The sequence below is a fragment of the Salmo salar genome, chromosome 23 (assembly GCF_965601325.2).
Source record: "Salmo salar chromosome 23, fSalSal1, whole genome shotgun sequence".
NCBI lineage: Eukaryota > Metazoa > Chordata > Actinopteri > Salmoniformes > Salmonidae > Salmo > Salmo salar.
In genome coordinates, this window is record NC_138313.1 from 27,185,371 (window position 1) to 27,212,054 (window position 26,684).

At 44.7% G+C, this 26,684-nt stretch overlaps 2 protein-coding genes across 5 annotated transcripts in view; both read right to left on the bottom strand.

The window, feature by feature from the left end:
* Nucleotides 1–895: 895 nt before the first annotated feature.
* On the bottom strand, nt 896–18,198 carry LOC106584316 (sulfhydryl oxidase 1). The gene is made up of 12 exons (XM_014169429.3): nt 17,600–18,198; nt 16,613–16,713; nt 16,135–16,183; nt 15,907–16,009; nt 14,845–14,935; nt 13,720–13,865; nt 12,437–12,571; nt 12,176–12,305; nt 8,867–8,989; nt 7,750–7,888; nt 6,220–6,396; nt 896–2,829 (listed from the first exon to the last, which is right to left on the bottom strand). Exons 1-12 carry the CDS (start codon nt 17,889–17,891, stop codon nt 1,877–1,879), a joined length of 2,439 nt encoding a protein of 812 aa, XP_014024904.2. The 5' UTR covers nt 17,892–18,198; the 3' UTR covers nt 896–1,876.
* A 1,118-nt stretch (nt 18,199–19,316) lies between these two features.
* LOC106584317 (centrosome-associated protein 350) overlaps nt 19,317–26,684 on the bottom strand; it is a 39,947-nt gene continuing 32,579 nt past the window's right edge. For all 4 annotated transcript variants that reach the window (XM_082968007.1, XM_082968008.1, XM_082968009.1 and 1 more), the window contains exons 30-37: nt 26,410–26,570; nt 26,174–26,310; nt 26,006–26,088; nt 24,132–25,909; nt 22,695–23,153; nt 22,472–22,618; nt 22,076–22,198; nt 19,317–21,945 (exon numbers count right to left, since the gene is read on the bottom strand). In XM_082968007.1, coding sequence (XP_082824133.1) covers nt 21,781–21,945; nt 22,076–22,198; nt 22,472–22,618; nt 22,695–23,153; nt 24,132–25,909; nt 26,006–26,088; nt 26,174–26,310; nt 26,410–26,570 — 3,053 coding nt within the window. In that variant the 3' untranslated portion in view covers nt 19,317–21,780. The remainder of the gene's footprint in view (nt 21,946–22,075; nt 22,199–22,471; nt 22,619–22,694; nt 23,154–24,131; nt 25,910–26,005; nt 26,089–26,173; nt 26,311–26,409; nt 26,571–26,684) is intronic.

Sequence of the window (26,684 nt, forward strand, 5' to 3'; positions counted from 1 at the left end):
AATTCACAATTCTGAAAGGTTTGATTTAGTCCGAGATCACAGCTGCTCAGGCTTGGCGCTCCACTCCTTTAATGTAGGGCCATTAATCATGTTGTGTTTTTGTGGAGAATTGAGAGCTCCACCACCATACTGCTGGCTACTGTTACTGCTGCCACCATGCCCTGTTCTGCTCAGCCAATGTGAAAGCCAGGAGACAGGGAGGGCTTGGTGTAGAGGGGGCAGCGACATGGGATCGATTTAGTTCAATGTTCCAGGAAAACACAAAGCTCAAGATCAAGCGTTAGTGTCCTTCAAATGAGCTTGTAACCTGGACCACATCAAAACTGTCCTATCCCCCAAGGTACCCATCCGGCCTCCACATCCACCCCCCCCCCCCACGATTGAAAAAACACCCCCAACGGAGCTCACTTCCAAGTGTGAAGGAAGAGACCCTGAAAGCCGATTGCGTTTTAATAAAGTTTATTATCGGGTGGGAGCTAATCCTCACGGTAATCTCCTACAGTCCAAAGGAAAGCTGGATTACTCACTTGCTATAATCCCAATGAAATTGTTAGGATTTAGCTAGAGCAACAGACCAGATGGCAACAGGCTTTTTCCTTTAACCTACAGCCACCCCCACAACCACCACTCCTTACCCCGCCACCTTACGAAAAACAAAACATCTCAATGTTATTCATCTGAACTGATGCAAAACATCAAGTGGTAAAATGTAGAGGGACAGAGAAAGCATAATCTGACATCTCAGGTACTTTGGATATTGATGATAAATGTACATGTGGTTTCCATTCATCTATAGATGTAGAACCCCAGAACAGCAGTTAGAATATACTGTAACAGTGTCCCTTTCCCCAAGGAAAACTATCAACGTCAACAAGTGACCAATCGTGACAATGCACAATTTTAACAAAAATAATTTTATTGATTGAGATAAGCAAAGCAAAACACAGCATCTCGAGTTGATTGAGACCAGTAAGTTTTATGTAATGGGCACCAGCCAAAACCCCAATCCTCCTTATTTTGTATCCTGTTAACTAGTGCTGCTCCAAAACATTTAATTCATGTCTAAACTCTATTGTGTAAAGCTAATTGGGACATGTAAGATGTCCTAGCCAATCAGACAATAGCATAGCATAGTCAGTCAACATAGACCACTGTGGAACGGAATGTGTGTGAACCATAGAATTAGCTCTAATTCTATAGTGTGAACACTGAGCACTACAATTCTGACCACAGACTATCTGAACAGGGCTTATGTATTTGTTATCATATGGCATCTTTGTTTATTTGGAAACATTCACTTGCTTAATGCTAAAATTAATATGGATAATCATCTTTCGGGCACTGTTAATCCAAAATTTCATTCGAGGCACATTTCTCATTGTAAAAACCACATTTTTGAATAGAAGATTGATTTCATTCTAAGAATATAAAATGGTTCTCTACAGTTGTTAGAGTACACAGCTGGAAGTAACAGTAAGAGAAAGAGCTTTGTCTTTTATATTAAAACTATATAGTGATTCCTTTTCACATGAATTCATTTATAATATGGCTTTATACATAGCCTAAAAATTACAATAAATATTAAAAACAAAATCATCAAAATCACATTAATTTCCTCGAGTTTTAATTAATCCTTCACAAGTGGTCAAAAAAGGCACAAATAAAATGCAGAAATCGTCATAAATTATTATCCCGGAAGCATGCACCACAAAGCGATCCATTAATGCGGAACATTACGGACCCTTCACTTGGATGGTTTAAGAACTGACCACAGCATCACTGTCACATGTATGGGTAAATCTACAGTAGCACAGCAAGGCAGAGTTAACTCAGGGCAGAGCCACCTTGGCCCGGTGCAGCCACAGGCAGAATTAACTCAGGGCAGAGCCACCTTGGCCCGGCGCAGCCGCAGACGGTTCTTGAAGAAGAGGTACATGGCCAGCAGACACATGGAGGACAGGAAGTAGAGGAGCACACACAGGCTGATGTCCAGTCTGGAGAAGCCAACGCTCAGGAAGGACATCCAGCGCCTCTTGTTAGGGTGCGGGTACATCTCCAGAGCCCCCTCCTCTTCTGACCCAGTGTACTGGCCCGTCAGGATCCTCTTCTGCAGAGTGTTGCGCTGCCCCAACAAGTCCTCCGGCTCCACGGGCTGCACCCCCAGCCCCAGCCCTGGCCCCTTTTCCAGACCGGCTCCAGGCTGCAGCTCCTCCTGCCTCTGCAGGGTCCTGCGTTTGACGCGGGAGGACCCTGCGGCTGCAGCGCGGAGGGCATTGGCTTTGTAGTGCTGGTTGACGAAGGAGTCCAGGTCCACAATCTCCTCCTGGGGTGGCCTGAGCTTCAGCCCCACAATGCTGGGCCTGCGCTGGGACTGGCGGAACACGTCTGCCTCGGGCTTTACCCAGGTGGGGGGTTCAGAGGTCTTACCCCCCTGCTGCTCTCCTCTTGCCCTCTGATCCACCTCCTCTTCTGCTGCTGCTGGCTCTTCTTGAGCCTCTTCCTCATCTTCTTCCTCCTCCTCCTCCTCTTCCTGGCCTGGAGGTGGTTCGACCAAGGCCTCCCTGGCCCTCCTCTCTACTCCTCTCTTGGCCTCCTGCTCCTTCTCCTGCTGCCTGGCAACCAGGCTCTCCTTCTGCCTGCTGAAGAGCTGGGCCTCCTTCTCCAGGTAGTCAGAGAGGAGGTGTTCAGAGGAGAAGTGGGATCGGAGAAAGGTGAGCAGCTCTTCCTGGTTCCAGGTGTGTTCTCCATTCTTAACCCCATGGCAGCTGGGACACAGCTCTGGGGACGGCCACTGGATCTTAGGGAAGTGGGGATCCTCACTCAGAGCACCTGGTCAGAAGGAACATGACAGTTAGGATGGGTGTGTGTGATTACTCATCTGAGATGATATTACAGACAACAGTTTGCCCTCTCTACATGACTGGGTTTCGGTGGAAATTGAAATGTATTAGGTAAAACAGATTGGTTCCATATAAGGACACAATGATGACATACTGGATCGCCCACAATAAAACCAAACTGATACCAATACATATTTTTGTATGCAGAATCTGTGTTGCTGCTTGAATACATTAGATCCATTCCCCCCACATGGCTCATAATAAGCAATAAGTGCAGTGTGCGATGTCTAGGTGTGAGTATGTGACAGTGTGACAGGGTCTAACAATGATCAATGGGCTTCTGGGATGTCCCAGAGGCCAGATAATAGATGTGGTCCATGCGGACAGCTCCCCCTCCCCCCGAACCTCTCCCAGACCCCCAACCCCTTACCTCCACACCCCTTTGAAGATGGCCCAATCGCTAAATTGAATATGAAAGCGGGCACCTCCAGAGGGGAGCTCTCCTTTTAAGGAATTACAATTGTTTTGCTTTACATGTTTTCTTCAGCCCCCCAAATGGAGGCATCTGCTAATAAATTGCTTGGCGACGCCCATGCGGAAGGAAAGTCAAAGCTGCAGCAGTTCTGTCACTTTACAGCGCTGTCAATTTACATCTACCGTCTCTCCCCCAGATTCATCTCAGTCATATGCATGTGTGCATGTAATCTGCATACAGCACTTTACATAAAAGATACATCAATTTTACCCTGTCCTGCTGGGATTGGGCCCTTTTGTATACATTCTACCAGCGTGACAGCTTTCATATCCCGTCCCCTTGTGATGACATGCCTCTGATGTGTCTACTCTCATCACCTTGCCTTTCATTTTCAGAGGTGACTTTAGCAATAGTACCAATACTGATACTGTAACAAAGGCTTGTTAGGAAATGTCATTTATAGCGCTGAATAAATACTCGAGAGTATAAATAAATACTGTTTAAACTAGCTTCTTCGCCACTAATTGTGAATGTGGAGATCTACACTACAGGACATAAAGGAGCAGTGGCAGTGTAGACGGACTGGTAGATCAGCATAGTGATGCTCTGAAGCACACAGTACATTTCAAGCATTCAGCACACGCTCTTATCCAGAGTAATGTACAGTAGTGAGTCATTTAGCACATGCTCTTATCCAGAGTAATGTACAGTAGTGAGTCATTCAGCACATGCTCTTATCCAGAGTAACGTACAGTAGTGAGTCATTCAGCACACGCTCTTATCCAGAGTAACGTACAGTAGTGAGTCATTCAGCACACGATCTTATCCAGAGTAACTTACAGTAGTGAGTCATTCAGCACACGCTCTTATCCAGAGTAACGTACAGTAGTGAGTCATTCAGCACACGCTCTTATCCAGAGTAACGTACAGTAGTGAGTCATTCAGCACACGCTCTTATCCAGAGTAACGTACAGTAGTGAGTCATTCAGCACACGATCTTATCCAGAGTAACTTACAGGACTTTTGATTTTTCACCTAGTCGGCTCCGAGATTCGAACCAGCAATCTTTCGGTTACCGGCCCAACGCTCTTAACCGCTAGGCTACCTGCCGCCCTATAGAGCTGCTCCAGTCTCCAGCAGCACTACTGTGATATCCTCCATACAGCATCTCCGAGCCCTGGCAGGCCCGTGGCTCTGTCGTCTTTAGACATGAGTCTCTATCTCACCCTGTTGACAACAGGACAGGTCTGCGGTTGCGCCGGGCTTGGCTCGGGGACCTTTTGTGCCAGCTAAATTAATTGTGTTGCTGCTTTACAAATTGGGCCTACTTCATGCATGGCTGCCTCTGAAAGGACGATGGGGGGAGCTGCTAAAGAGCCCCACTTTAGGGAGGAGGAGGGGAGGATGTTCCCCCTGGGGAAGACTGGGATGCGAAGCAGAGGCGTGAGGGGTCACTGAGGGGGGTGGGCCGACAGAGGTACTGCTACACATTGCTACCAACAGTCCTGCCCCCTCCCCTCCCCTCCCCCCACAGCTCAGCCCACCCCACACCCTGAGGTACTTGCCCCCAAAACTTGAACCACCCTGGTGAGGGATTACAAAACAGAGGGAGGCGTGATGCCGGTGACATGGCGTGTGCCACCAGCTGTCACAAGCATCTTGGGAATTGAGGCGGGGCCTCTGGGCTCCTCCTGGGCTGGTGGTCCCCGTTCTGGGAGATTGTTGCCATATCAGTTGTCAAGCGGAGGATATGACTCTCTGGGGAGGGACAGACAGTCAGTCCTAATAGGGAGGAGTGTCTGGGGACCAGGGACAGGCCCAGAAGGGGATGCACCCTGTTATTCAGGACACAGGCTGTCCAGGAGATTGAGGATGGGGGAGCCACCCCCACCACCATAGAGAAAAGTGACTAAACAAAGTGAGGCAGTAATGACAGGCTTGTGCCTAATAAACTCAAATGATTGCCCAAACAGAGGGAGGCCAACGCAGCAGCCATATAGCCCTCATTAAAATGACACAGACGTCAAAACGTTAAGTACCACAGATGGGCTTGACCATCTTCACAAAATATGAATGGATAAAACATTTGACATTAAAACATTGCCAAAGGATAGAAACAAATAATTGCCAAAATTGAACGAACAAGACTGTAGTCTTTGCTGTTTTGTAGTCTTTAGCACTACTGTTAAGCGCACAGATTGAGTATTTACGGCTGACCTGTAATGAGCTGAAGACAGGCTGGGGCAGGGAATCTCAGTCTCCTGGAAGGAGGGCTAATCTCAGTGGAGGAAGAGACAGGGGAGAGAAGCGAGGGGGGACAGCTGGTGTCTGCCCAGAGGATCTCCGGGGGTATTATAGGGATTTAGGGGCGAGGAGCAGGGTCGGGACACTTGGGGGAGGAATCCACCAAAAAAGTAAGGTGTGGTCCTTGTGTAAAGGAGAGACCTGTGTAAAGGAGTGAGAGGCTGAAAGAGATCCTCTAGGGGGGAAAGTAGGAGAGGGAGAAGTAGTGGCCTGCGAGGGCCACATTTATCTCCTGTATGGACAATGGTGACCACTAAGGGTAGTGGCCTGTGAGGGCCACATTTATCTCCTGTATGGACAATGGTGACCACTAAGAGTAGTGGCCTGTGAGGGCCACATTTATCTCCTGTATGGACAATGGTGACCACTAAGAGTAGTGGCCTGTGAGGGCCACATTTATCTCCTGTATGGACAATGGTGACCACTAAGGGAGACGTTTCTATTTTTCTTCTAGATATTTCATATATTAATATGATATTATATGCATATTCTATACTGATATAATTAGCATATGATGTATGTGTTGGAGGTTCAGTCTTATAGACAGCTGATCAATCATCCTCTATGGAAGTAACAGTAACATTTGTCATGTGTCCTTACCTGCCAGTCTGTTGTTGACGTGGTTATGTCTGGACCAGAGCCACAGCATGGCTGTGGACAGCGTCCCCACATGGGACATGCTATCCTTTACCATGTTCTCAAAGTGGGTGGCACATGGCCGACATCCAAAAAAACTGTGGACGTAGGACCTCATTGCCTGTAGCACCTCCTGGGGATCTGGGGAGAAGAACGCACAGGAGGATGACGTCATCAACAAGATGAACCATACTTGTTATGCACTTCAGCGTGATGTGTACTATTGAAAAGTAGTCTAATATTGTACATTATAAAATCGCAGCAAGCAATGTCTGTATATAGTTTTTTTTATATACATTTAGTATGGGCTATTGGTTTGGCACACTAAAAAAGGTGCAACGCTCCCTTACATTTTGTTGCCCGTTGTTATTAAAGGTGTAGGCTTAAAGGTAAAAACATTTTTTACAATGGAGTGATTGCTTTTCCAGTATTAAAGCATGGGTGGTTAATAACAGGGCAATAAGGCCAATCAAACAATCTCCTTTGCATTCTTACGGTGCTGTGATGTACCATGAATAACAGTATTTAGTCGACACGGTCAGTAACAGCACAGTACCAGTGCAGATATTGTTGATGCAGGTTGTTGTGTTTCATGCCCTGCTAAAGTAAAGCCTTATTTTGCTCAAAGATGAGCCGTGGTGGAGCTCTAATCCAGAGGTCCATCCGCGGGGGGCCAGATGGACACCCCTGGTCCCCTGGTGGCCCATCTGCAGGTTATGTGAACCCTCCTCCCCTACCCATAAGCCCTGGGATTAACCCCTCCAGGAGAGGAGTGCTGGTCAGCTGCCTCTTTTTCTAACCACTAATCTAAAGAAATCCCTTTTTACCCACCCATAATTAGGGACTGTTTCAGCTGGTGGTGTGACAAGAAAACAAACCTAATAACAAAACCAAAAAAATAACAATGCTTTGTATAGGCTACTAATGGAATTTAACACTGAACGTACTTGTGTGTGTGTGTGTGTGTGAGTCTAAATGTTGTGCTTGTGCAAGTGTGTGCGGTCACATCAGGTGAATGCAAAACATTCCACTAAACATTCCAGGCAAATTTGTTTACAAAGCACTTGTCCCCAGTCGCCCCCCCCCCCTCCCTGCTACCATCCGCTAGCTGCCCCATATCCCTGCATTGAAAGCAGCAGCCCCTGTGTAAATGCTGCACGCGCTTCTGACTGGCTCAATGCACTACGAGGATTTGTCCCCAGAGAGCCATAGGAGTTCTAACAGACTGGAAACACTTGTGTCATGGTTCATCGCCTGGGCACACCCACTCCTCCAAGACTGGATGGCTGCTGACTTCTGGCCAATTTCCTACCCGACGATAGGCTCTACAGGCCACAGCAACGGGCTAACAAGGCAGGAGGGTTTGTTTTAGAATCTAGCAACACTTTCTCACTTATTACCATTGTCCCAGGAACATTCATACTGAATGAACAGTTTACTGATAGTGTGATGATAAAGACATAAACAGCCGTTACTTAGTGAGTTTCTTTCTACCTTTGCCAGCAGCTTCCTCGGCCTGTACAGTGAGGACATGGAAAAGGATCCACATGCCACAGGGATACCTTCTGAAGTGGGGCTTGGAGCCCTGGCAGCCCACCCACCTCACCCCATCAGGCAGAGCAGCATCAGGGACCTGATCACACACAAACATGTATTGACACTTAAACACTGCTCAAGATATGGCCACATTGATCACTCTTCTCACAGAGCAGGTTACATGGAAAACGGATGTATCTGAGAATTCTTAGAGGTTGGTTACATTCATGTAAACAACAAGATTAGCATGTACATGGAAGAGAATTCATCTGCAATCTACTTTACTGCAACATTTCATGTTACATTTTTACATTTTAGTTATTTAGCAGACGCTCTTATCCAGAGCGACTTACAGTAGTGAATGCATACATTTAATACATTTTTTTCCCGTACTGGTCCCCCGTGGGAATCGAACCCACAACCCTGGCGTTGCAAACACCATGCTCTACCAACTGAGCCACACGTGACCACGGGACCATGTTAAGTGGTAGAGCATTCTGTGCCTTACTATTCTCATTCCATATCATGTCAATTCCAGGTAATGGATTGCCTCAATGGAGAGAGTGTATTCAGGTCAGAAGGAGGAAACACTGGTTAAACGTGGTTTGATCCAACAGCATATTTCTCCTGACATAGTCCCTGTCACTGGCCAGGATTGCTGAGTCTATGATTGACAGAATTACTCTGAAGTCAATAGTAAAGATTCAGTGTGTATATACTGTTAGACATCAGTCCATTTCCTTAGGGGAGCTGGTTCATACCTCCTCATTGATTCATTGATTTGGCTGCTAAAAGCTAATGATGCCACTAAGTGACTGGTCCAATTTGTGAACCTATAGGCATGCAAGCTTTCATCCAAAGACAACTTCGCATACATTTTCCAGTTATGCATAAGACTGTGAGCAAAGATTCATATCAAGACATATCTGAATATACAGCATTACATAAACCTAATTCCCTGTGTGCCTGTAATATTTCAGTAATTATTATAAAAACTCTGGCTCATTGACAATATGGTGGGTGGTTCTGCCTCAAGCTTGTCTGATTGGCTGGTGGCTTTGGGTTGACCCCTCACCTCTGCTGTGTTGTCCAGGGCGTCCCTCAGAGAGCTGTAAGAGAGCTCTGTGTCGTTCTGACCCTTCAGCCACGTGTCCACTGACTTCAGCAGGTTCCTCACCACAGGTCGACCAGGGAAGTACTGCCCAAGACAACATTACAGTTAAACATCATCATTAACTCTCCTCACATTTAATACAATAGACTCTTCAACAGCATATTTTTGACCATGTGGTAATAGGTTATTATCACTAGGAGTTCCAAATCCATCTGTTATGTCATCTGTCTGAGGGTCGAAGTTGAACCTAAAACTGCTTTTGCAGTTCTTAACGTGTAATAAAGTCACTGTTGAATTTTTCAGGATTGTCTCTCGTACTGTTTGTTTCCATTCTCTAACCTCTGAAGTTGTCAAGACAACATGGCGTGTGTAGAAATGACACTGCAACCAACAGTGGGCCACTATGGAAGGCAGGGAGGAAATCCCAGTGCCTTGTGTTTCAGACGGTGGTGACAGAAGACTGTCAGCTGAATGGAGGTGTAAAGTCACTTCCTATCCTTAAAGAACTCCTAAAAACGGCCACCCTGGAGGACACACTATTATACTGTGAAGACTAGATCCTACAGGTTGGCCTGGATATCACCCTAACGGCTGAGTTACGACCAAATAAACAGCAGGTGGTCATGGCAACCTCATCCCATTCAAAACAGAGGTAAGATGTCTCAGTCACGAAGGACCATTTAAGTTCATTAGCATTTTCTGGCATTGAGTCATGAAAAAGTGACTACCTATGAGGAGACAGTATATAACAATGAAATCACATGTACACACATGCCCACAGTTGCATAAAGCACACGAGGAAAGAAACAGTCAGTGTAGTAACATCCAGCAGTGTTAATATGGTGGACCTGAAAGTGGGCCAGTGCTGACCTTTCGCTTCCTTGGGCGGCACAGGGGCATAAACCCATCAGTGAGACACAGAGGCAGGGGCCCGGCCCAGCCCGGCCGGGGCGCCAGCATCCCAGAAGTGCACCTTTTTTGATTTGTGCTGCAGAGTCTTTTCAATTTGCCCTGGCCATCTGTTCAGCAGCGTTTGGGTGCCTGGCGCAGGATTCTATTCATCACTCTAACTGGATCTCCATTACACCAGGCCCACTTAAAAAGGCTCCTGGAGATGTACTTAACCCCTGCGCCCCACACAGGCTTTGATTTGCTCCCCTTAATCTTAGACATTCAGCCAAAAATATGGTGTTTGGGTATTCACAGACACAGATACCCAATCACGTACTACAGGTGGGGTTTTAACAAGATTCAAAAGGAGGTCCCCCGGCTGCTGCTGCTACTGAGGAGGACGACAAATGGTTTAGCGACCATCCGGCCCAGACGCCCAGGTCTGGGGACTACTGGGCATTAACCAGGGTGAAAAGCTCATTAACACACATTTGAATCTAAGAGGGAGGAAATTGGGGATGGAGATACTAATGCGCTTTGCTCACCAGAGCTAAACGTTTAGCATGTTTGGCTTTCCACCTGTGTGTCTATTTCCCGAATCATAAGCAAAGGCCAACATATTTGGCTTGGAAATCAGTAGTACATTGTCTGATGTATTGGCGAGGTCACTGATGGGCAGAAGTTTCATGAACATATCAAGTGTGATGAACCAACGCTACAGTATCCCCATTATGAAGGATTTCTCTGGTAGTGTACCCCTAACCACTATCAGAGCCCCCACCTTACACACCCCCTCCCCCGTCTCTCGGAGGACCATGACAATTCACTTCACCACGGCAATATGTCATCTTAAATCCGATTAGTATCAGCACTTGAGAAACCGCAGTCTCCTCTGAGAGACGTTCAAAAGAGAATGCATCTGTCGGCCTGGCCCGGGGAAGCCCTTTTAATCCTGCCTCATTTGACCTCCGGGACCAATATACATGCCACTGAGTAAAATCTGCCTAACTGCTCCCCTGCTCCCACTGTGGCAGCAGCCGAGTGGACCTATGTGTCATACCCACAGCCCAGCCAAAGCCTGACAAACAAAGACCTGTGTTCTACTGTGGAGTTGGTGGGCTACCTATACAGTATCATTGATGTCAAGCAGCTGCCACAGCCACATTCCACCACCATGCACCTCCGATAACTGCTAATCTTTGCATGGGCACACTGAGGCAGGCGCCACAGGAGAGCGATGGAGGACAGCTGGATTTGGGATGGAGGACAGCAAGATTTGGGCTCAAGTTCCCCTAATTCCCTGGCCCTCCCTCCATCACTGCTGGAGGCTTCTTTCAAGAAAGCAGGATAGAAACGGTAATCCGAGAACCTCTTTGTAATGCTCTCATGCGTCCCAGATCCACTTTTTTTTAATCCTCATATACATATAAGGATTCATAAATCCGGATTCTGGTTGATAAGACAGTAAATCTAGTAATATTACGGTGCAGGAAAATATAACTTGTTTACATCCTGTCTGGGACGGAGATGCACTGATGTGGGTGCAGCACTGCACAGCACACCACAGATTTTATTGACAACGGAGTGTGTCAAGGTGTGTCATCGGTGTGACACCAGCTGTAGGTTCTGTACACAGTTACTCATTCTCAGGATGATCCAATTACAGTCACTCTAGAAGTTAAGGATCTTAGTTTGTTGTGACATACCATCGTCCTGGGCCTAATCAAAAGGATCCCTGGCACACTTCTGGGTAGGCTAAGCGCCGGGAAGGGAAGAGATGGGAGGGGAGGAGGGAGGAGAGGAGGGGACCCAGTCCAAAGAAATCCTAATCACGGTATGTCTGCATACAAAAAAAAATTGTAGGGGGTATTGGCATGCTCTAGTCACCAGGGAAGCAAATTAAGTATTTAAATGATACCCAAGAAAGCCTTTTGTGTCCTGTCAAGTCAATGGCCTCAAAATATGGGTTTGACATTGAAGGTGTCATTCCTACTCTGCCCAAATAATTGTGAACGTCTTCTTCTGTAATAAATATGTAACATTGTAGTTATTACATAGTTGTACCATTATTAATATTGTATATATCTAAGTACTAAGAGAGCAATTGTTAATTATCATGATGCATTATAGGGACCATATTTTCAGCTATATTTTTCAAAGCGAAGTTACATTTTAGAACTGTACAGCTAAATCATGCAGAAAAATGTGCATTTTCCAACTGATATCCGACACTCTCACTCTCCCTCTAGTGGCGTGTCACCCTAACTACACAGCCCTTTCCTCAGGGTGTTCGATATGAACAGAGGATGAATGTATGTGAGGTGAGTGTTCAGTATGGGTAGGGTTTGTCTCAGGGGGTGAGTAGACCTGCCCAATCACCTTGGCCAGTACTGAGATGTAACGCTGTAGAGCGCTCAGAGCCTCTCCTTTGATGACAGGGTGAGCTGCCAGCTCCAAGCGCAGAGAGTAGTGCAGAGTAGACTCCAGGTCTGCCATATACACACCAGACCTGACACACAGAATTTAATATTTTTGTCATGGAATCACTGGGGTTACATTGGTAAGGCTTATACACCCCCCCCCCCCCCCCCCTCCAAAATAGGAACTTTTTTACAGCTTTGTTGAGTTAAAGTGGTTTACCTGTTGAACGGTCTCCATTGGTCCTCTGTTGTGTTTTTCAAGAGGTCAGAGGTCACTGGTGGTGGATTTCCGGCCCGCAGTACCCCAGGAAGCCTCTGCAGGGCGTAGGTGTAGAAGGTCCGGGCCTCATTTTGTCTGGAAGACAGCCAAGCAGATAGTTTCACAGGTAGGACTGATGCATTTCCATTGAACTGGCATCCAGCAACATGATGATTTTAACCATGGAAACAGGTGAAAAATCTTTCCCACTAGAACACAAACCTCACTATTCTAGCTACAGTGATAAGCTTTTTTAGCTTCTCTGTCTAGGAAAAGGATACAAGTGGTTGCCTCTGCCAGGGCCTGCCCTCATCAGACCACAGTAGAGTGTGGAACTGGAGCCACAGGTGGGCCCCTGGTCCCCTCACTAAGCCCTTATGGCCTCCTCTCTCCTCTGCTGAACAGATGGTGCTGAGATACCATAGTTGATAATTTCCCTCTCCACTAACCCTGGCAATGGAACAAAAACACTGCTACCCCTCCCACTGTCCCCATCAGCCAGCCAACCCCCCAGAGCACATGAGAGCAGGAGGAAGATGCTGCTCCAGGCCTGAGCTCATCCAGCCCACCCCAGAGCACAGAGTGGGTTCCCCAGAGCACAGAGGCGCGTCGAAGAGAGGAGGGGCTGCGTTCACCTGGGAGAGGCACACGCATGACGGATGTGCGACTGCATTTCCCCACCCCTCCTGGATCAATCGCGCATTCAGCTGTGATGGGCGACCATCTGTCGCAGCGCGAGGCGAGGCTGGGGTGGCTTGGCAGGTGAACCGCAGGAAAAGAACGCCATTGTTTTCATGCAAGAAATTAAAAACCCCTCTGTATGCTCGGGAAGAGGAGGGGGAATAAATAAATTAGCAATAAATAATTTCCTTTTTGCATTTGTCAACTAAAAAGACTCCTCTTGCGTGCCAAGTTATTGAAATAAGCAAAACAAAGCGAAAGAAAACGCAGATTAATTCACGGGGTGAGCAATCATCATACAAAGCACTATGATATTGAATAATGACTTATTTTAATTCCATGATCCCATTAAGAGGCCAGATGTTAAAAGACATCCTATCATAGCTGTGGATAACACAACTGAAATAAAGCGCTTCGCAACAAGATTGTTGCGTGTTGAACCGTGAAAATTGAAGAAGAAGAAAAACACTTGACGAGTTGGTACATTAGTATCCAGACTGAAGATGGCTAAAGTGATCTGCACTTCTGTCATATATTGTGATGGTATTCAAACAGCCACTCACACATGGAGCCTGGTGAAGTTCCCACTAGGATAGTACAGGTAACAGGATGGGAAGTCAGTCACACCCAGTTTAGCCACCAGGGCTTCCTCAGTTCTCAGGACCCTCCGCACGGCTATGTTCTCATACTGCAGTAGGTCCAGAGTCACCTGTTGAGGAAGAACAAACCAACACATTAATGATCCACTGTCTGTATGTTGTTTACAACTGGTTGTACTAAACATGCCAGTACACTGTTGACATAGTGACACACTCTTGTTGATACAGTCCCACATTCAACAAATTGTTTGCATGGTACTATAGAGCACCACAGTATGAGTCATAACACACATAAACCCTAGCGGTCAAAGAGGGAAATGGTTCCAATTGTTTTTCCACTATTCATTTATCCCATAGGGGATTTTAGAAGCACTTAAAATAAGGGCTGTGCTTCGTGTAGGTTTACCCTGGAGTGACGTTTTGATAACCATGTAAATCTCTCTAGGACACGGTGACTTTTAGCAATATATTTGTCTGTATTTACCCCACAAAAATGAAATGCTAATTAGCTGCTAATGTGGCTGTTATAAAGATCAAGAAATGCCATGATGATCTGGACGGGACTGCCGAATCGAGGCAAAGGTAAAAATCCTCTGGATTAACCATTTCATGTTACAATGATAACATGGTTAATAAAAAAATGATATAACAAACATACTGTTGACACGTAGGCTATAGTGTAATGGAATGTTTTGCCTTGTGTGCTAGGTTTTGTGGGATTTCACCCTTACGTAGGTGTCATCACTAGCCATAAAATAAGGTAATATATGTCACAACAGGTCTAAATATATGTCATGACAGTGTTATGATCATATTATAACAGGTTATGACAAGTTATGTAAAGTAAAGTGTAAAGTGTTACCAAACACAGCCCTTATTTTAAGTGTTTCTAAAATCCCCTATGGGAAAAATGATTGGAACCATTTCCCTGTTTGACCGCTAGGCTTTATGGGTATTATGACACCTCCACTGTGTAGCTTTATACACGGTAAACATGTCCATTAAAAAACATTTTCTATTGGATCACCCCCAGGATTTTTTCTCCTCCATTTCCCTCATGTAGCTTGACTGATGATAATAAATTCTTACCTCTCTGCCCACATATGAGTTAGAGGTCTCAAAGATCAAGGCCAGGTGTTCCACACCGTTAGTCTCAAAGAAGTTGTCAATCTCTGCTTTGCTGTTCAGAGAAGAGAATAACACATTCTACAGAGTGACCACAACATTTCCATAAAAGCTGACGTTTGAAACATCAACTACATTTCTATTAAGACTATGAAGTGAACAGCAGCACAATCTGGGCATTGACACGTAACACAAATGACACATGGGATAGGGCCTTAAAGGGATATTTCTCCCAAATGGCATGTTGGTTTCCTTACCCTGTAAGCAGTCTATGGACAAGGTATCTATGCTTTGGTTTTGTTTACCTGGCCATTGTTTCAAACGCTAACCTTTTAGGATTTATGGCACAGATTTGCTCCAAACCATCGTTTAAACTCACATTTCACGATAAGTGCTTGACTTGGGCAGGACCTCCTGGGTGCTGAGTACCAGCACCTCAAATGTTCTACTGCTTGAGCTCCTGTTCTTCTTATAGAATATTAGCTAAGAAGTATTGTGGAGCTCCTGCACCTGAATATAAACAGTACCTGCACCCAAAATGGGTACCGGCATCTATTTCAATCGGCACAGTCAAGCACTGACTACTGGTTACACACAAAGTGATAGACAAACGCCCACACCACACAGCACAAAATGGGCAATATTGCTGGAAATGTATTGGCAGTTATTGTGTTAGATTTGGTAGTGTATTGGCTTACACACTTTGTGTGTAACCAGTAGTCAGTGCTTGACTGTGCTGATTGAAATAGATGCCGGTACCCATTTTGGGTGGCATAAATTGGCATATAATGCCAGTGTTGCATGGATTAGGTAGTAGCTGGGAGTTTACTGTGTCTGATACTTGTGAGATATATTTATGACAGCGTACAGTGGAACATGTGCATCTACTTTTAGAATTGTTTGGCGAGCTACTCATAGGTGGTCTGCTAGCTACTTGGATCTCGCGATTGAGCTGCTGGAGACCGGTACTGTCTGTATGTGTGAGCTCTGGGGGGTGTTTGACATGATCAGAAGAGGCTGCCTCACCTAGCGGTCTCCAGAGGGGGGCAGGCAGGGGGCCAAGGCTCCTCATGTGTCTCCATCTTCTCTATGATCTTATGGCGTAAGCCCCTCACATCACGAGGACCCTCTGGGAGGATTCAAGTACACAGGATTAATAAGAGGATATGGATCACATTGTTTGTTTGAACTTCTCATACTAACCATTCATATCATCACCATCTGCCCTAGGAATTATCGGAACATTTGCATTACCTCTGAAACCTTGTCCCTTGGAGTCAGGTTTGGAGTAAGCGTGGAAGAACTGTCAGAGAGAGAGAGAGGATCAGATGACAGGTGGCCACATGTTGACCACTGGGAGGAACTGGGGACACCCCTTCCCCCACAACCCCTTCATACTTTAAATCAACTGCAGATGTTGCAGCTCTCTCATTCATTCAGACAAATGATCTCTTTCATTTGACTTTCACCGGATGACAGAAAGGGAGAAAAATAACGGACTTATTGCTGACTAATCTAAAGCGAGTGCATTGCTGACTGAAATGTAACATGACTGAAATGTAACACTGTTAGGGGTTATGAGTTTATATATGGAAAAGATTCAGAGTAAAAATAGCTGATAATGACTCACGGTCATTGTGAGATACGGTTCATTTCTAAACATTGGATACATGTTTCCGGTGAGGTAAGACTGAAAATCCACAAGGCTTGTGGAATATTACAGTTGAAGTACCTTCAGTGTTGGGTACCCCTTGACACCAAAACGGGAACAAATCGGCCTATTATCTTCATTAGCACAGTCTATGGCAGCTAAATCCACAGCAGGTTTCCACTCTGGGGAGAGAGATAATTAGTGTCAAAGTCAATGCACCAAAAGTGCATTACTCTACACAGTAAGGGTTATATGCAGGAATTCAAAAGTCAAAACAGCTTTTGATCTTTGTAGCAAATATCCCTCTTATTATTACTGCTCTTAAGCATTTTCAAGTATTCTGTACGGTCAGCTTGAAAGCAGGCCTGAGGCTGGTGGGTCATGCTCTCTCTAGATCTGAGGCCTTAAAACCTTTCTGTGTTCGGGCCTGCTGCCAATAGGAAACTATGTCAATTTCAAACTAATTGTATGGAATTCTTTTCCTGTTATAGTTAACTGGATCCTGCTTATAGACCGAGGCCTGAAATGTCAGATCGTATTCTCATTTGAGATTCCAAAGGATGGTGTTTGAACAAGAGTAGCAATGAAACATGGACAGAATGTGAACTCCTAAATCACATCATATGCTCCAATAATCACATGTAGAGGTTGCTTTCTGGAAGGGGGGGGGGGGGGGGGGGGGCTGAGAAACTGTCTGTCCTGTGGGAAACAACAAGGTGTGTTCTCAATTCACCAGTCAGAATCACACAGCTTGTTAAAGTGGAATACAGGAGTAAATTAAAATAATTATTTTATTTTAAAAGTCTATAATTAATTTTAAGTCTACGTAATCAATTATTCTATTTTTGAACTGGTTACTACACACTGCCTCAATTTGCACTGAAGTTCGATGGGCATACAACAAAACATGCAAAATGAAGACAAATTTAGGGATACACATGGCAAGAACATATGTATTGTTTTAACCCATGCACTTATGCATACCACGACCAGTCAATTATGATTGGTTTACTAACAACCCGTTCAATTTACATTGAAAATGTTTATTATGTTAAAATGCATACCAACCTTTAATATCTCTTGCGAGACGTTTCCATTCGGGAGAAAATGCAATACAATGCCCGCACCAAGAGGCATAAAACTCGACCACCAGTGCGGCGGTGGAATTGACCAAAACGCTGTCCACATTATCCGGGGATAAGATTACTATCTGATCAGAAGCGGTGTACAAGCCAGCTTCGGTGGTAAAAGGAAAAGTTAAACACACAAATATGACAATCGTCGATATGAATGACTCTCTCAAATGTGTATGTATTTCCCCTGTAAACCGAGACGTGGCACGGCAGCAGCGCCGCGCCATCTTCGAGTGTTTTCTTTCTGACAGCCAGCAACTCAAAGGCAACCACTGTATAAGAAAGTGATAAACTTTTCACTTTTGTCACTCGTCCAACTCCCTCCCCCAACCTCTCGCCGCCAGCCGAAGCAGGGCTAAATCATAGTCATTTTGCTAAATTCATAAAGTAAGACAGAGTAATTCCATTGACTATAGTTGTTCTTTAACCTCAATTATGGAACGAAATGTATTTTAATCAGCATCCTGATTTTGGAGGACGCCAACAGACAGTAGATATACATTGTAACGTCCTCAAGAATTGTGGCGTCCAAAGTACATCCATTGGCCTATATTTGATACAATGTATTCATTTGTAACCTCCCACATCATGTTCAGATAGCTGATACAGCCTGACTTGCTAGTTCTGTTTTCTATCAAGAATAACCCTCTTGTTAAATATTTACTTTGTGCCTATTCAATACTGTCTGGCCAATCAACCACTACCAGCTGCATCTGTCTTTATCACGTGACTTGACATATCAGGCAGTTTTTTCCAATCCAGGATTTGAACAAACCAATTTGTAACCCAAGATCACAGAAATGTTCCATTCACACAAAAAGTTTATTTCTCTCAAATGTTGTGCACAAATTTGTTTACATCCCTGTTGGTGAGCATTTCTCCTTTGCCAATATCCACCGGACAGGTTTGGCATATCAAGAAGCTGATTAAACAGCATGATCATTACACAGGTGCACCTTGTGCTGGGGACAATAAAAGGCCACTTAAACTTGCCGTTTTGTCACACAACACAATGCCACAGACGTCTCAAGTTTTGAGGGAGCGTGCAATTGGCATGCTGACTGCAGGAATGTTCACCATAGCAGTTGCCAGAGAATGTAATGTTCATTTCTCTACCATAAGCCACCTCCAACGGCATTTTAGATAATTTTGTAGTACGTCCAACCACCCGTACAACAGCAGACCACGTGTAACCACACCAGCCCAGGACTTCCACATCTGGCTTCTTCACCTGCGGGATCGTCTGGGGGGAGGGGATGCTGAGGAGTATTTCTGTCTGTAACAAAGCCTATTTGTGGGGAAAAAAACTCATTCTAATTGGCTGGGCCTGGCTCCCCCGTGGGTGGGTCTAAGCCCTCCCAGGCCCACACCCCTGCCCAATCATGTTAAATCTATAGATTAGATTTAACATGAATTTATTTCAATTGACTGATCTCCTTATATACACTGTAACTCAGTAATATTGAGTTATATTTTGGTTCTGAACAGTTTTATAAAAGTAAATTGTATGGGTTACATTTTCAATGTATGAGCTTTCCTGTATGCTTGTCATATTCTACTTCCACAAGCTAATGACAATCAAAGGCTGAGGTGATGAGTCAGCGTTGTGATAACGTGTGGGGTATAACTCAGGGTGTAACAGGACACAGTGAGGATGTCCTGCAGTTTTGTTTATAATAATACACTTATGCAAATCACTCAAATTGGGAAAAATAATAAGGCAAAAAAAATGAAAAGGAAAACCACATTTGGCCAAACATACTTGAGGCACTGTGCTGGGCATGATTTTTGCAGGTTATAGCAGACATTTAATATTTGGAAATAAAGCTTTATTTACAATTTCAAAGTTCAATTTAGTTAAAATATATGTATACTATATACATATCTGCAATGTGAACAATGTTTATTTTACAAAAATCTTCCAGGTTCAGTGAGTCAGATCCAACAGAACTGTTCTAGTATATTTACACCCCATAAAACAATTTACAAGTCTAGTGTACCTGCATCTCTGACAGTACTACATTCTAAATATTCACTTTAAAAGATGCAAAAAGATCTCTAGTGTACTCAATTTCATTATCAAACCATTTTTGCATAATATACATTTTTGCTTTGGAGTTAAAATACCCATCTTTACAGCAAGGGCCAACACAAACCTACTACAGACAGCAGTCTGAAAACTGTCTGGAGGCGTATTGGTTACATTGCAACTCAATGTTTTTCCACAAGACTACAAAGCTGGCTTGTATGATCCAAACATAAAACAATGTACCCAACGAACAAATACTGCATATTTATAAATGGGACATTACATCCACCAGCTACAATCAATTCATATTTCTCCACAGGTCCAATCAATTCAGATTTTTCTCACCATTCTAGGGGAAGGTGTTGCAATACAGCCTTGTGGAAATTAATTTACTAGGTATTAAATCACATCACTATTTTCTCATTCCACACAAAATTAGGCATATCATGGAGAACTGGGTATCAAAGGGAAATGTACAGTCCGACGTCTCACAATAGACAGTTTATCTACTCCTTCTGGTAAAATAACAGCGGTGGTAAAATGCAAATTCATAATAGACAGTTAACAGTTTATTCACTCCTTCTGGTAAAATAATAGTGGTTGTAAAATGCAAATTGGCATGGAAACTACTTTCATTCGACCATTAAGGTCACTTGTCTAACCAAAATTACAATTGACAAGCATCGCCGTGCATGGTAAATTAATTTGTACATCACAGCATTCTTGGACTAAAGTATCTACTGATGAGAGGACAGAATAAGCCCTTGGACATTGTTGTTGAATGCTAGGACCCACACAAATTAATCAATGACTCACACTTGCTACCATGCTGCTAAAGCCATTGTGTACGTGACGAATGGAGAGAACACTAGGTTCCATTGCAGTAAATCAGAAGTGCATCATCAGTGACATACTATATTTACCTACTATAAATGGCATTTGAGTCATGCTACCTTAGAACCATTGGATATGCAATACTGACAGTCTGTGAGCAAAAGGCAAATGGGGGATTTGAAAAAGGTGTTCTCTGGTTAGAACTATGCTTAGGTAGACACTGAACAAGGCAGAGACTGAAGTTTAACCCAGTTGGAAATATACTTTTCCTTTAGGTATTTATGAAAAGGTATGTACTGTATATGTAAATATCATTCAAAGAAAGGAGGTACATAAGAGTAGAGACATCAACTAAGGCCTGTAATTTGTGTTGTTGCTTTTGAGTGCGGCAATTCATAATCATACAGAACAAAAAAAGAGGCACTTTAACCGAATCAGGTAAAAGGCTAATTTTAAGGCTTGAATCCAGCGTGACAGGCTGGTTTCCAATCTAACCAGGTAGAACCTCTAGGCATCTGTTTTCATTGCCAATACACTAGTTACTAGGCAAAAACATGGAAGAAAAAGGACAGTGTTTAAACCCATCAATTACTAATATTTGGATTCTTAAATATTAAATACAAAAAGGTAGATTTTAATTTATTTTTCACTCACTCCCTATACAATGTATTGCCATTTCTACATTCACATTTCTTTTTGTGCTTTGTTATTTCATCATTCTTTTACAAAATGCTAAAATAATCTTTGTTTCGAAACCTGTTAACAGCAAGTTTGCTTTCAACAACAAAACCATAATAAAATAATTTACATACAATAAATAGCACAATACAAAAGGCAAAATATTTCATTTTTATACAATCTGATAACCCCAATGACTTCCACACTTTATATATAATCTTCTCATCTTCACCTGTTATTAGTTGAACCAGAATGCTCCTCAATACTGTCTTGAGTTCATGAGCCATGGAACAGTCAATTTAGCAGCATTGATGGATTTAATGGGAAACGAGATCCACTCCATCTTTGACTGGACATGAACAGGGGAGCCAGCATGGGAGGCTTTACGTGTTGGTTGTAGGCTGGATCAAAGATGTTTGGTGTAAGACGTGGTAGATCCACAATTAGCTAGTCCAAAGCTGTGTTGCAGAGGGGTACCAGTTTGACTGAAATGAAGGCATCTGGAGATCATTGGCACGTTGGCTGTGGGAGGGACTGTCTGGTGGAAGATGGGTTTACAATGGAGGCTTAAAAGCTCAGGAAAGGGCTCTTTTCAATCTCTTCTCCTGAATTTGTGTGAGAACTTCTGCTGTGTCTTTTATCAACGCATCAAAGATACCGTCAGCCAACTGCATCTTGACATAGAGCTCATCCTCATCATAGTTCACCCACTGAGACTCTTCCTCATGAAGCTCCTGGACCTGAAAATGCACACAAGACATCTCACTACTAGAAAATACATTTTACATTAGTTGGGTAATTCATAAAATAAAAGGACCTCTTGAATTCAGAACGAGTCACTCCTAAAGCTTCACTGTTTAATGCTCTTACCAGAATATGATCTACTCGATCCCGTTTTTTCCTTCCGAATTTCAGCATCTTCTGCCAATCTGTTTTCTGGTTCAGGTCTTTCTTCAGGCTATACAGTTTCAACACCTCTGTGGTGATGAACGCCTGGAAGACGAGAATTTACTTTAGATGGCACCATAAGCATGGCATATGTAACAAGAGTTAAGAATGTGGCGTAAGCTCACTCCACAGCTAGCTTGAAATGTTGCCAATGGAGCCATCGATAGAGCTTTTTCTATAGCTCAATTGCTTGGTACGTTGTCAAGGAGGGCGGTCACGTGTGTTGCGAGCAGAACATCACTCGTTTGAGCCTGGTATGGAACAGGGACAGTGGAGGAAGCTGTTAGCAGCACACTGACGTCGGTTTCACATACACACCTGAACTCTGGTGATGTCGCCAGGGCTCTTTACTCTATGGAAGTAGGAGGAGTTCATGCGTCGAGGCTTGACCCACTGAGGCTGATGGGCGTTAGGATCCTCCGCAAAGATCTCCTGGATGATCTCCCATGTTAAGTCATAGACAGCCTGCAGATAGTAAGCAAATGTCAGTGGATACATTTCAATACATGAAATGGGTCATCTCTTTTCAATGTGTCCTTACCTGTCTGTAGCTGCGAACACATTGACTTTCTTGATCCTTGCCCTCGCCATCGCATCCCAGGAACTCCTCTGAAGGCTTAGGGACTGGGAGCCCAGTGAGGGTCTGTGTGCCCTGGCCCAGTTTACATTGGTTCCAGATCTCCTGGGTGGCAGTGTCGACCAGCTTCTCCACCTTCGGGGCGGAGTGGGGCACCACCATGGCAGGCTGCTCAGGGAGCTTGGGCTGCCGGGGCAGCTCTGGTCTGGGTGGGGTCTTCACCTGGTCAGCCAGGCTTACTGACAGCCCCCCCTCCTGCTGTTGTTTCCGTTTTTGCTGCTCTCTACGGGAGCTGAGGCCATAGTCCTCATCGAACCAGTCCTGCTCATCCCCTAGTTCATCCAGCAGCTCCCGGTTCAACTCCAGCTCAGCCAGACGCTTGGTCAACTCTTCCTGACCACTAGCCCCCAACACTGGACTCTCCTATGGATACAGAGTAAGGACAAGAGTCACTAAGTGAAAACCCTAAGAAAATCTAAGAAAGTTTTTAATTCTACTGACATAAATATTTATAGAACAGAAGAAAACAGAGCACCAAATTCAATTGGATATACACAGAGTGTACAAAACATTAAGAACACCTTCCTAATACTGAGTTGCACAACCTTTTGTCTTCAGAACAGCCTCAATTCGTCAGGGCATGGACTCTACAATGTGTCCCACAGGGATACTGGCCCATGTCGACTCCAATGCTTCCCACAGTTGTGTCAAGTTGGCTGGATGTCCTTTGGGTGGTGGACCATTCTTGATACACACGGGAAACTGTTGAGCGCGAAAAACCCTGCAGCGTTGCAGTTCTTGATACAAACCAGTGCGCCTGCCACCTACTATCATACCCCCTTTCAAAGGCACTTAAATATTTTATCTTGCCCAGCCACCCTCTGAATGGCACATATACACAATCCATGTCTCAATTATCTCAAGGCATAAAAATACTTCTTTAACCCATATCCTCCCCTTCATCTACATTTAACAAGTGACATCAATAATGGATTATAGCCTTCACCAGGTCAGTCTGTCATGGAAAGTGCAGGTTTTCATAATGTTTTATACACTCAGCGTAGTTACATGTTGGTCAAAGTTGTTGTTTGACCTTTGGACTCAAACAAATCCACAAAAAGGGTATTTTGAGGTCAAATCAACTCTGGATGGTTATCAGCAGTGCTGCTAAGCTCAATTATTGCTCCATTCCCCTACAGCAATGTCATCAGTTCTGTTTAATCATTTACTAAGACAAATCAGCTCTTTGAAGTACTTTAGCTGAAAATATCATCATTTATAAATGAAATGCATTACACATGATGTGATTGCAGGTTATCACATTATCTGAAGAAAATACTGTATGTTTAAACACTTCGAACATTTACTCTATAACGGTCTTAAAATGGGATCAAAACTCACCGGCCGGTTACAGAGTTCTGGAGACGACACTTGCTCCTCTTGGTCTCCATCTAGGAAGAAGGGCAGACCATCTCTCTGTGCCACAACGTGAGCTTGGGAGACCGTTTCCCTACCCTCTTCATTAAAAAGGTCATCTTTCATTTGATTAACAGCTGATATCTTCTCTTCTTTGGCCTTTTTGATCTGTGCGAATTGCTTCACAGCGTCTTTCATGAAGTTGTTGAGGAGCTTATCTGCAAAAGCACTGAGGGTGTCTTTCCCCACGGTCTGCTCTGGAGTAGATTTCTGATGGGCATCTAGGCCATTGCTCTCAATGATGGTAGAGGTCTCATCAATAGTTATCTTACGGTCTATGTCAGTGATGAAGAGACTGGTAGGTACATCTTCAAAGTCCAGAATGATGGTCTTGGTTCTTTCATTGGACATTGAATATTCTCCCTCTTTGAACTCATGTAAGTTGATCAAGTTTGTCTGGTGTTCAGCTGAATCATCATTCACATCAGTAGGTCCGTTGTCTCCAGAACGATAACTCTGAGATACACCCCCTCTTTTATTTTGCAGACTGCTTTCATGCATTTTCTCCTCAAAGTTGCATTTCTTTGGCTCGTTTTCAGATTGGTCGTCAAGGAACGAGTCCTCGTCCTCTGTGGTGTCCACGTCGATCTCAAACTTCTCTGGCATACAGGAGATCTTGTCCGGAGGAGCGAAGATGCCATGGTCGTCCTCACACTCAAAGTACACCACCCCATCGTAGGTGCCATTGTTGCTTCCTTCAGACTTGTCCAGCTCCACTCCAGCCCAGAAGCCGTTGGCAAAGCTGGTGTGGCCCTTGAATCTAAGCGTACCAGGCTGGACGTTGCTCACTAAAACCCTGTCTCCAATGGTGAAGTTAGGCATTTCATCCAGTGCTGGTGAAGGTAGGGTCTGGGAAGGGGAGATAGTTGGGGAGCGGTTTGAACTAATGACCTGGGAATCCTTGGTTTGGCTCTGCAGGTCAAGAAGTCTTTCAGAGCGAGGACTGCCACCAGTAGCTCCAGATCTTCCACTCAGCTCCTCACCGATCTCCTCCTCACTACTGCAGAAGGGTGACCTGCTGTGGGAAGCCTCTCTGGTCTCTTGGCGGGATGGTGAGGTAGGTTTGGAGCCTTGGTTGTCCTCCCTGAGTGACGACTCCACAGAGACCCCAAAGTCTTCATGGTAACCATCAGCTGAAGGAGGAGAGGCATCCTTACCCTTGGCTGAAAAGTCACCCTTTGATGACAAGACATCAGACTCAGGGGTGTAGGATCGCTCTTTGATGGGGGATGGTGACTTAGCAGATTTCTCATCAACATCAAGACTGCTTATCAGGGAAATCCCTTGTTCTCCTTTCTCTGAGGAAACATGTTCTGACAGAGAATGGTGCTGCTGGGAAGCTGGGCTGTGCCCTAGGTCAAGTTTGAGTAGATGGTCAAAGTGACGGTCTTCAGAAAGTGACTGAGTGTGCTCAGATCCTTCAGACTTTACAGAGTCCAGCTCCTCCATGACCTCTGACCGGTGGCTAGAGACGACACGCTCATCCCCAGAGTCAGTAGCCTGTGGCCTGGCTGGCTCCCTCAGGGGGAGTGCCCCCTCAGAGGGCTGCCTGGGGAGAGGCTCGGGGGACAGCAGGCCTCTCAGACCGTTGGTGTGCTCTGGACTCCCATACACTGGAGTTGGGGTGACAGTAGGGGGGTCCTCGTCTGAGGACTCCTCATGCCATGCTGAATATTTACTGAGCCCAGATGTTGTGAGGTCATCTGACAACAAAACATGGAACAACTTGTGTTATCATCACAGTATGGGCACAAATGTCAACGTGGAGAAATATACACTTCTTGACATGCACAACCCACCTTGTTCAACTGGAGAATGTGGAAGTGTCTTCTCAGCTTTCTCTGAGTCAGAGACAACCGTCCAGTTTATGCCGGTTTCAGGTCTGGAGAGGAAAAAAACATGTTTAGATGAAGATGGACCAATTCATCAGTTTGTGCAACATACACATAGTTAGTGCGCTAGTGTACCTGTAAGGAGGTGGTGGTTTAATCTTGGGCTTCTCTGTGGCTGAGGTGGGGGCCTTGATCTGAGGCTTGGCAGCAGGTGTCGAGTCCGGTTCCTTATTCAACTCAGTCTCGGTCTTCTCAATGAAGTCATTGTAGGACTAGACATAAGGAAAGAAACAAAGCCCAAAGTAAGTCACTGTTCTTGTTATTGCTCATTGAATGGAGCAGGGCAGGCGAGGATTCTGATATACACTGACCTCTAGCTGCTTCAGTAGGCTGGCCTCCTGGGCTTTCAGACGCTCTTTGTGCCTCTTCTTCTGCTCCTTCTTCAGCTGGTACACCACAGACTTGCGTTTGCGCAGCTCCTCTTTGAGGGCACGGATACGGCTCTCGATGTCGCTCTGATCCGACATCGGCTCTGTGTGACACAATAAGTATGGTTAGAATGCTAAATCCATGCCAGACTGATTAGTATAAAGTAATCCAACTTAGAACTACTGTACTCAAATTCTCAGAAAGGGGAGTAAATATT